Genomic DNA, 11250 nt, shown 5'->3' on the forward strand with positions numbered 1-11250 from the left:
TTTCTATTGTATATTTATAATCGGGCTTTAATTAAGCAAAAGTATGTTTTATCCGATTACTCGATTAATCGATGGAGTATTCGATAGCTGCAGCCGTATTGTAATCTTTGAAAATCTTTCTGAAAAGCAGAAATGAATGAACTGCCACTGCATTATGTCAAAGTCAGTTTCATTCCCATTCCAACCCCCAGCGGAGAGAGCAGGTTGTTGATTCTGTTGGCTGCAGGGTGCAGGTTCCCACAGGATAAAACCTGCTCACACAGATAAAAACCAACATGATAACAGAGCACACTGGCCTCGAGGCAAAAGAGAGGGAGAGACAAAAGCCAGACTGAGCTGAGGCAGATCGTTCCAATAAACGGATCAATGAACTCGCCCTCTCAGTAACTACTGCCAGTGCACATTACCAAGGCAGAAGACGACAGCAGTCACACTGGGCAGCTGCTGCTATCACACACAAGCTGCTGTGTTATCAGTAAGCCAAAAGGACTTCAGTAGTAGTTTTCTATTTGCCTAAACTTCACAGACTCTTTGATGCTTCATATGAATGAACAAACCAAACATGGATAAAGACTAACTGGGCCAAAGGGGGCTGGCAGCGTGTGTGTTTTGTCTTCTAGAAAATTTTAACTGGACATGAAAATGTATAAATGAAATATTTTACTGAGTTGAAACAAAGTCCAGTGCACCAGAGAGAGTACGACGGCGCTCCTGATTTAACAAAGGAGGGGATTATGTTCTTTTTTGGACCTGTAATGCTCCTGTTCTAAGATGTGCAACCTCTCTCTGACCTGCAGTGAGAATCCTCCGGTTTCAGCCTCTGAACGTCTCAGATGTTCGTGTGTCAGTGAGAGGAGTTTAATACATCACAGGTGGCATTTTATTGAATCCAGCATCAAACCTGCTCGTCCAATCCAACTCCTTTTGAAAACAATCACTGTAATTTGTGAGTTCGGCCCTTTTTCGTATGTCTGACTGCGAGACTTTAGTTCACACTTTTAAGAGCAAATAAGCTGAATGTGCCTGTGTCGACTCTGAGATTTAAAACACCTTAAAGACTCGAATGTTTGGTGTCTGAGCTCTGGATTAAAGGTCACCTCAGCTCCGAGGGCGGTGAGGGTCTCGATGAGCACCGCGGTCTGCAGGGTCATGTGGAGGCAGCCGGCGATACGGGCGCCCTTCAGGGGCTTGGACTGACCGTACAGCTCCCTCATCTTCATCAGACCGGGCATCTCATTCTCTGCGATGTCGATGGCCTTACGCCCCCACTCGGCCAGGCTGATGTCAGCTGGGGGAGAGAGGGGGAGAGAGGGGGAGAGAGGTTAGAGAACGTTAGATGTTGTGTTCAGTTAAACAAACATAACTAGACTCTGAATGATTGACGTGCTAAATCTAAAGAAGCAGGATGTGGTCTTGATGTCTGCTGAGGTCTGGTCCTTCTCTAACACGTGACACTGAAGCCTTCTCCCTGCTGACGGTCGTTTACAACCACAGCTGTCTGTACAGTGGGTTCACTTCCAGACAGCTGCTGCAGCACAGGAGCGTTTGTTGAAGCGTCGCTGGAGAGAACGTGGTCTCTCTAAACGAACGTCTGCAAAGAGACACTGAGACACAGACAATCCACGGCTTTGGTTTGTAATTGCAGGCTAATGTAGCATAGCAACAGGTAATTCCAGGTTTGTTCCTTTAACGTGTCAGAACAGGTGAATAACGAACAGAGGATGTTCAGCAGCACCGGCTTCTTGCTTTAAGTTCTTCTTCACTCTGTTCCTTTGGTTTAGGAGAGTTAGTCTGATTCAGCTGAGCAGCAGTTCAATCCTTCATACAGACGGCTCAGACATTTAACAGCAGGCTGAATGAAGCGCTGCTCCCTGCACACAGAGGCTGCAGCCTGTGCAAACACACCCAGCCAGTTCTGCACTGAACCGGCACCGGGCTGACAGAGCGGCCGCACACAGGACCAGGATCAGGACCAGGGACACGCGTTCACATTCAGCTCAGTCGGGACTAAACTGAAGGTCAGCGAGTGAACTCCCTTTGAGGAGGAATCGTTGTGCGTTTGTGTACAGCGACACAAGCCGGGAGCCAACACCGGCAGGTACCGGGGGTCCAAATCCCACCCAGAGAGAACAAAGCCAGGGCCGCTCAGAAGAGCTTAAATATTTAACGCGGTGTTCAACCCGAGGCTTAAAGCGCCAGAGCAACAAATCAACAGAACAAACGGCTCCAACAGCAGATTCATCGTCTGCAAACCAACAGGTCACTACAGAGTAACTGTCAATCACTACACATCAGGCCGTATTGATCACGTGTCCCACTGACTGCTTTCATTAACGCGTCAGGACTCAGTCACTGAGTTGTAGTCGATGTAGACTTCGCCCCACAGTTATCTCTCGTCCTGACATTGTGCAACTCCTTCTGCTTTAACCAGCTGCTTCTCTCTCTCTCACACACACACACACACACACACACAGAGCATTCAGTACATAATGAGGTTACATTTGGAGTTATTTTAAATGGATAATAACTAACATCTCCCATTTCACGTGCATTCAAACCAAGTAGTTGTTCATTTTTAAGTGAGTTTCTAATTTCACAGCAGTCACAGCTGCTCGATGAACCGAAACAGTAATATGAAGTTATTTTGATAAATGAGATAAAAGCAGCTTTATAATAGAGTACTAGATAGTAGTACTAATAGAGAGATACCCTGTCCTACTAATGTTCTCCAGATTCAAGAAAACATTTGTTTCGTACAGATCCTGCAAAAGATGATCTAAATGTTTCTCCTAATTCCCACACTAACCACAATAAGAGGCCATAGTCCCAGTATCTGCATTTAATCTTATCCCCCTCCCTCCTCATAAGATGCTTAAACAAAAACTCTTTTATCTCTTTAATAAAAAAATAAACCTCCTATAATGTGTTGAGCACCACGTGTTGTCCCAGCGTTACTACGGTATGAACGTCTCTGCCTGCTCCTGTCACTCAAGCAGAAGCTGGCGGCGAGGCGCTAGGCATCACGGGAAATGTAGTTCGCAAGCAGTCCGAGCCGAGGAAGGTGACGCCTCCGGCTCCGCTGATAAAACTACAACTCCCAGAGGCTGTGGGCGTGAGCTTCCCCTCACAGCCGGAGCCCACACTCGGCGCTAACATGTCGATTCATTCTCGGATTTGAGCAAAAAAATGCGGATGACTTGTGTTTTAAAGTGAAGGTTTATCAGTAAAAAGTTTAAAATAACAACAAACACAATAAACACTCTGCTAAATAACAATAACAGCGTCGTACAATGTAATACCACATGCTACTAGCAAGTTAGCGACGGTAAAGAACAGGGGAGGTGGGGGGGGAAGCTTATAAACCTGTAGTAATTAACCAATAAAGTCTAAAACATGCAACTGCATTTGTTTCGTTGTAAGATTAGCTCCTAGGCTAAACACGGCTGGCTACAACAGCAGTTACCCGACGTCCACAGCTGACGTTAACAAACCCGCCGCGCTGACGTTACGTCTCGCGTCCGGTAAACACGGTTAAAATAACGACTGACCGACTTTGAAGGGAAGTTTCTCAGACATGGTTGGTTTGCGGTGTTTTGTTGCGGGGAGGTTGAGTGCAGCCTAGCCGACGGACAGAGGCAGAGAGGGAGGGACGGAAACATGACGGCTCGCTTTTTATCGTCGGAGCCACATTCAAAAGCATCTCTACGTGACAGGGGGCGGCTCTACTCTGGGTTCCTATTGGCTGCTGCAGCTCCCGCCCCGCGTACGAGCGATTTGATTGGTCAGGCGGATGAAGTGGGCGGGGACTGCCAATCATAACTGGAGGTGCAGTGCGGGGTGTTTGGTATGTGTAGTTAGTTGGAACAAGTTTGGTCTGGAAGCTGAAAGAGCAAATAAGTAACGATTATATTGTATTCTATAATACTGGGGTTGAATAACAGGGTGAACTGAGGTTACACAAGTTGTTACATGACATTTTATTCCACACATACTGTATAGTTTTTGTACCGAATACATGAATATTAAGGTTTTAAGCAGGGGTTTCTGCAGGGAACTGAACCAGACATTGTATTGGAAGTGGAGAATGATTCACCACAAAATAATGTAATATATTTGCATTAGGTGAATGCAAGGTTTAATTAGCAGCCAGGTAAAAAATACGGACTTTGGCTCCTACACACCAAGAAGGTCCCAAAAGCCCCAAGTTGATTGTGTCCTAATGGTAATTGTTGGTAAATAAAGTGCTCTTCTTGGTCTTTTTTTATTTGCATCACCAAAGTGCAATATCTACAAAAAGTTCTGCATCACTACCTAATCTCAAGGCCCTGTCTTATACATGGACCAGATTTTACTGATTTTAGTTTGGTAATATTAACTTTTATCACATTTCACAGTGTGTATTAATGGATACATTTCAACCGATGTGTGCTTGTTAGTTTGTGGTGAAGCTGCCGTATGTAGCATGCTGTGCGCACTTTTTTAATGGGACATTTGTACAGAACATACAATGCAAAGACTAGGTGAGGGGGTGGGTTTCATTGGCTCCCCTGGGGGTTTATAATAGGTAAATTAAGTTTAAAAAAAAAAACACGCACAATAATGCTCAGTACAGATGGGAGACTGGCTCAGGTTAATTGCTAAACGCTTTAAACTACTCTCTACTCTACTTTGAACTGTTTAAGTTATACTTGGATGTGTTCAAACTGTGAGAAGCATTGAGGAACTATTCAAACTGAAGCACTTTAAGCACTCAAGTGCAAAGATCATATCTTGTATCAATAGAATGAATGTGCATGTAACAATAATACACTACATGTGATAACACTGTGATAATGTTAAGAAGAAACTGTATTTGTGTAGCACCTAAATGCAGCCATAATGAGTAACCTATAGAGTAAAGAATCCAACATTAAAAATTATTATAGTATGCTCATATGTGTGCGTGTGTGTGTGTGTGCTGAGAATAGCTGTTGCCCAAACTTAACTTAAGCCCAGGCTTGGCTTTGCTCCAGTATATCCTCCATACCGGACCTTGTGTCACTGAGGGGAAAGGCCTCGCACACCTTCTTGCACAACTACATGTAATATTGACATTGTGATACTTGATTGGAAATTAATTGATGTCGCTTTGAGAGGCAGCAGATACAATTACTGAAGTTGTTTTCAATGATATTCAGTAGCTTTACACTGGGAATATTTAATGCAAAAAACAAAGACAAAGACCATCATGACTAAAAAATCGCATGAAATCAAAGTAATGATTAATGACTGAATATTATAATAAGAAGGCACATTTTCTCATTAGGTTTTGCAGTTATTTCTCCTGTTTTACTGTTGTTTTGATGAGGGAGGACATCAGTGATAAGAGATATGACTGATTTATAAACAGCCTGAGGCAGATCAAATACCCTTTTCATTAAATTTAGATCAAATCCCTTTTAACTTGTGCAGTAGAATTCACATGCTAAGTTATGCCATTTCTGAGAAGCCTAACTTGTCCTGAAAATGACAACATACGGTTGAGAAGTGTATACTATTAGCCTACAAGTACAGAGAGCGAAAGGCTAAGTTGAAGGAGCTAAACTCAGCACACCGGCAGAAACACTAGACAACAGCTAATTTAAGAGCATGTTTCAAGTGGTCTTGAGCAGGACCACAGCCGACTGTCACCCAATCGGTCTGAAGTCTCGCATGTTTGACTTTAAATTCCAAAACACTCTGGAGGAGGTGTACTCGGGTCTATATAGTAAATAACATCCCACAGTCCCAAAATGACTGCAATTCTTTGTTCAGATTTTAAAATATCTAACTCACAAGGAATAATGTTTTTTTTTTTCTTGCAAATAGGATTATTTGTACAGTAGGATTATATTCCCCCCTTTTTTTTTCAAGCTACTAGATTATCAATAATAGAAGAATGCAACTGGTGCAAACAATGGGTAGCTCTGCATTGTTACCCTTATAAGTATAATGAGGGAGCATTAAATTAACATCTGAAATGTAAAACATGCAAATGTTCATAACATCAAAAGACTTACCTTCCTAAATTACACACAAAATAGCTTCACTGGTGACCTCTACATAAAATATACTTTGGGTCTTCAGTATACAGCGACGACCAGAAACCAGGCAATAAGGTCAAAGTTCAGAACAGCAGCATTTCTGTGCCACATATAAAGAGTAAGCGAGGATCAACAAGGTTCTGGGTTAACTTTGTGTAAACATGCGGGTCCAGTTAACGGATTTTTGGCATGAGAGAGGTGCATAATCCCACCTCTTTTTAAAGCTTTGTTCAAGTGGAATTTGAAACATTTCAATGTTTGAGTAGCTCTGAGTAACAGTCAGACTATGAGCAATATCTTAATCCAGATTTATACAAAAGCTGCCTCTTTGTAGCACATTCTAGTTTTGTGCTGACATTAGAATTTTACTTTTACTCTTATCCTGTATTCCCTGCATTCATTAAATCTCTTTTAATCTGCCAAATATATAAAATGTTGATATACCAACGTCTCTTTTCTCTTCCTGCAAAACATTGAAGTATTATTGATGACTCATCTTGCACTCAGGGTCTATACATACATATATCTGATTACATTTGAGAGGACTAGTTAACCGTGACCAACACTTAAAACACCACTATATTCTGTTAGCTCATGGGTTGTGTGTTTACATTTACAAAAGAACATGGTTGAGGTTTAATCCTGTCTCTACACCTACAGGCAGAAGAGGTGCAGATGATGTCCAGCTCCAAAACCACTGCACACTTAAACGTGCTTAGTTGCATTTGATTTGATCAAATCTCTCTCATAATTATACTCCACTTTCATATTCTGTTGTTAGCATGTTAGCTGTAGGCTCAGCAGTAGGGCTGCACAAGAAGGTAAAAACCATTATTTTGACAGATATTGCAATACAGTTCGGTATGAAAATGATCATTTTTGCATCACAAATTAAACTATTAAAATGATGATTATGTGAACATTTTGGGGGTCTGTATCAAACAAATCTTTTCTTAAATCTGGAGAACAAGATTTGTTGGCCAGGGAATCTTTGCAGCACTACAGTTCTTCATTATAATGCTGTTCGTCTCACATTTTACCTTTGCATACAAGTACTTGTACTTGGCCATATTGTGATTTCAATAATATATTATTAAGTTATTGTGCAGCCCTAACTAAGCTTACATGTAAAATCTGAATCTGAAAAGTAGCAAGTAACTGTAAAAATGAAATACATGTAGGAGTAAAAGCACCATGTTTCCATCCTTCTTAAATATAGTGGAGCAGAAATATAAAGTAGCATAAAATGGAAATATTCAAGTGAAGTACAAGTACCTCAAAATCTCACTTAAGTAGTACTCAAGATAGATGTGAGGTGATCATGACAGAGACAAGAAGCCCGAACACCAGGGTGCACTGCTAAGTATACAGAACCAAGATCCAGAACTTATTTCTGTACAAACGGATGCAACAGTGCTGATATTTGCATCGAATCCCAACTTTATTAAGATAAACTTTATACAACCCCAGTCAGAGAGCAACATGGCAGCCACGCGGAAGATCTCCTGTCCAACCCCTTTGTACTGGTTAAGGTTGCACGTTTCTGTACAGCCAGAGAGAACATGAGTGATATTTGAGGTAAACAGAGAGATAAAAAAAAACAGAACAAAAGAGAAACAAACTCTATTGGCATATGCAAGTTTTTTTCAATAGTTTGTCTTTAAATATCAGGACCGGGGTCGACCCACTCACAAATAAGGTGATATTGCATTACAAAAAAGAGCAAGTTAAATTTTTTAATTGATTCATTTAAAGACATAAATTACAGTCCCAACCAGCTGTTCGATTCTGGATCGACCCCGGTCCGTCCATGCATAAACATGTCTGCCGATAGGAGGGAAGTGTGTTTTATAAGGAAGACCAACACGGAACCAACGCGTCTCATGTTCGTCTCTCAATGTCGAACTCGATTCTGCACTACAGGTGAGTCAAGAGCAGATATGACAAAAAAATTCCAGCTCACCATTTCAGTTTGACTAAATATTCACAAGAGGTCACTGTGTCAAAAGGCTGAAAAAACATCACATACTCACACACATTATCTTTAATCAACTAATGTAGGATTTTCTCCGATTACATCACTGTTAAACCACAGACAGTCAAGGCGCTGGAGGTGACAGGCACATGTGATTTTAAATTGAGTAACAGAGGCCTTCCGAGGTGTTGTAATGTGCCCTCTGGCAGCCATATTGAAGCTCTGCTTCTCCTACAATTTATAACTTAATATAACAGAGTAGCTTTGGTTGATATCTGTGCAGTTTTTGACAGAGAAACTATCATATTTCTACTTATCCATCTGATTTATGTATGAAGACGTCAACAAGGTAACTTACAATCGGTGTCTTGTTAAAAGTAAAGGTATAAATTAGCCAGATGATTGAGATTGTTTTTTTTTTGTAATCTGGGTGAAGCGACACCATCCAACCCATATCTGGGCTCCACCGTTCATGAATTCCTTAAAGGGATTTATTACAGTGATTTAGTGTTGTACTTGCATGGAGTCGGGGAACTTGAAAAGAACGGTCCAAGTTGAAGCAGCAGGCGCCGAGGTATTCTGACCTTTAGCACGTAGAATGAGTCACATTATCTCTCTAGTGTCAATTATAATATTGATTGATAAGTACTTCAACCTTTTTTAGGGACAGCGCTATGACATCATTCAACTGAACTTGAAGCATCTTGGCGGTTGCTCAACAGCCTGAAAAGGGAAGGAAGAGCAGCCTTTCATATCTAAAAGTGAGTTGACAAATTTGGACAGAAATCAAGAACTATGTTACTTAATTTAATCTGTCAGCAGCCTTGAGCTTGTTCTGGTAGCTGGCTGAGCTAGCTCAAAAAGACATTGAGGACCATGATGAAGAATCTACTGTCAAAGTCCACCCACATAATCAAGTACCTGATTACCCTACTGAATCAACCAGTGGTTCCTGATTCCCCAAAGAGTCCAAAGATATATTTCACAATGTATATCATTTTTTTCTGATTAATGTCTTATGTTTTGTGAAATATTGGATATTTATCTCTTAAAACCACTGAAAATCCTTCAAATGAAGCAAAACGCTAAGTCACACTTTTCACACTCACGTCTGCCTGAGACGAGGAATCAAAAGAAAACACTGACCCTTGTTTTAAAGGGTCACAAGTCAAAAATGTTGGGAACCACTGAGCAACGGTATCAAGTACATGAGTAAATAGAGCCTGTTAGCTAACAGCTAACTTTCACTGACTTATTGAAGAATGGTAGGTTGGTTGTTAAATGTTTCATTAAGCAATTTCTTCAAGGGACGTCTATGCTTGAGGCAGCCATGTCTGCTTGAATATCTGGGAAATGAAACTGCTGCAAAGCCTGTTTTTCATATATTCTCTCTTTTCTTCACATGACAATTTAGGATTTTGATTAGATCCAGGCTGCCTAATAACAAGACGTTCCAGGAGGACACTGTGTGATATGGCTGACAGAGGGATCAAACCCTGGATCCTCCCATGACAAGATGTTACCACTGCTGTAACATGCCATTGTTTTGTAGTTTGACAGTGACATAGAGAAGAGATATAAGAGAAAGCCTACATGTTCATCATTTATATATATATTTTTTTGCAGCTGTTGAGATTTAGCAGAGACATGTAGACGATGGGTTGTCGTCATCACTGTAGAAGAGCAGAGAGATGACAACGCAGGAAGCAGAAAATGGCTGAGTCATGTCATCTTTCTGTTTTAGCTTTTTTTCTTCACACGAGTTGATTCTTCACATTCCTCCCAGAAACAAGAATCACCATGTTCCTCCACACACTCTCCCCCTAGAAGTATGCACTTGCACGCTCCTGACTAATAAAAGAAGTGCACATTCATCAACTCTTGTTTCCTCACAAGGAGAACTTGGATATACATAACCACAGGCTGTTAGGGCATGACATTTATTCTATGCCCTTAAGAAACAGAGGAGTGCACAGCTGGAGCAAAGACATTCTTACTGGAACATTGATCAGAAGAGAAAAGCCTGGGTTCATTTCAAGTCAGTGAATATGTGTACGAGTGCATACTTTAGAGTCGGGGTATGGTTAGATATTGGGACGTAGGCTTTAAGACAGAGCAGCATGCCAACAGCCAGCTCAGCAGCCCAGAGTCCTTGTCTCTCTTCCATCCAGATGTCTGGGACCAGCCTGGGAGCACAGAGACAGACAGGAGAGGGGCACTGGCTAGCTAGCAGGGCAAGCTAGCTTAGTTAGCCGCCCAGGCCTCGAGGTCTGCCATGTCGTCTTCGTCTTCCTCCTCCTTCTTCTTGGCTAAAACGGGAACAGAAATAAAACAGCACATTTAATGATCTTATTGTGTAGATTCTTGTGAGGTGGACGGTTCGCTGCACAGCGTGTGAGACATATCATACCTGGTCTAGATGGTAGTGATGTCGATGGTACGCTGGGTAGAGGAACGTCCTCTGTTCCTTCAACTTCCAGAAGATTTCTATCCAGTTCTTCCTGTTCCAGCTCCTCCAGCTCAGCCATAAGCTCATCCTGAACACACACAGAAGTAATCAATCAGGTTACGCGGGCACGCCACAGACACAGACTAATTCATGTTAGAATGAACCCAAAATGGTTCTCGTCTGCGTTCTCACCTCATCGTAGTCTTCTCCGAAACCGATCGGTCTGGAAATTACATCAGAGATTTCTTGAGCCACTTCCTGTTGTTCTGTAATGTCTGCCATCAGATCGTCTACTTTGTCTATATCCCTGTGAAACAGGAGGACACACAGAGAGGAAGAGAGAACACGTGTCATTTAGATTGTCGGACTACAAACAAAGGAAAACAAGGAACAACTAAAAAAAAAGGAACGAGACAAGAAGAGACGTTGATTCTTTAGATCTAGAGATCACAAGCTCGTCGGGAACGTTAAGGACAGCTGAGGAATGAAGTCATTGGTTTTTACTTCATCCTCCTGCATGCAGTAACCCAAAGTACGAACAACAACCCGTGACTGTCTCTTACATGTTTTCGTGTGCAGCCTTCATTGCCTTGGCGGCGAAGCCCATGTTCTTGAGCACTTCTGTGTTGGTGTTAGCATTCTCTAGCGCCTCCCTCTGGAACTCAATGGTAGACAACGTCCCGTCGATCTGAGCCAGCTGCTTCTCGTACCGCTTTTTCCTCTTCAAGGCCTGTAGAGCCGCTGGACAGACAGAGAAAGGGTGG

General features: G+C 42.0%; 2 protein-coding genes across 2 annotated transcripts in view; both read right to left on the reverse strand.

Moving 5' to 3' along the window:
• The window catches only part of ahcy (adenosylhomocysteinase), an 11165-nt gene extending 7463 nt beyond the window's left edge, over positions 1 to 3702 (reverse strand). The window contains exons 1-2 of the mRNA XM_035662439.1: positions 3549 to 3702; positions 1098 to 1288 (exon numbers count right to left, since the gene is read on the reverse strand). Coding sequence (XP_035518332.1) covers positions 1098 to 1288; positions 3549 to 3576 — 219 coding nt within the window. The 5' untranslated portion in view covers positions 3577 to 3702. The remainder of the gene's footprint in view (positions 1 to 1097; positions 1289 to 3548) is intronic.
• A 3780-nt stretch (positions 3703 to 7482) lies between these two features.
• Positions 7483 to 11250, reverse strand: part of chmp4ba (charged multivesicular body protein 4Ba) — an 8387-nt gene continuing 4619 nt past the window's right edge. Inside the window, exons 3-6 of the mRNA XM_035662642.1 lie at positions 11050 to 11240; positions 10679 to 10793; positions 10448 to 10574; positions 7483 to 10346 (exon numbers count right to left, since the gene is read on the reverse strand). Of these exons, the coding sequence (XP_035518535.1) occupies positions 10282 to 10346; positions 10448 to 10574; positions 10679 to 10793; positions 11050 to 11240 (498 nt within the window). The 3' untranslated portion in view covers positions 7483 to 10281. The remainder of the gene's footprint in view (positions 10347 to 10447; positions 10575 to 10678; positions 10794 to 11049; positions 11241 to 11250) is intronic.

This window comes from Morone saxatilis, unplaced genomic scaffold, assembly GCF_004916995.1.
Source record: "Morone saxatilis isolate NCDOM2014 unplaced genomic scaffold, NCSU_SB_2.0 Contig18, whole genome shotgun sequence".
Lineage (NCBI taxonomy): Eukaryota > Metazoa > Chordata > Actinopteri > Moronidae > Morone > Morone saxatilis.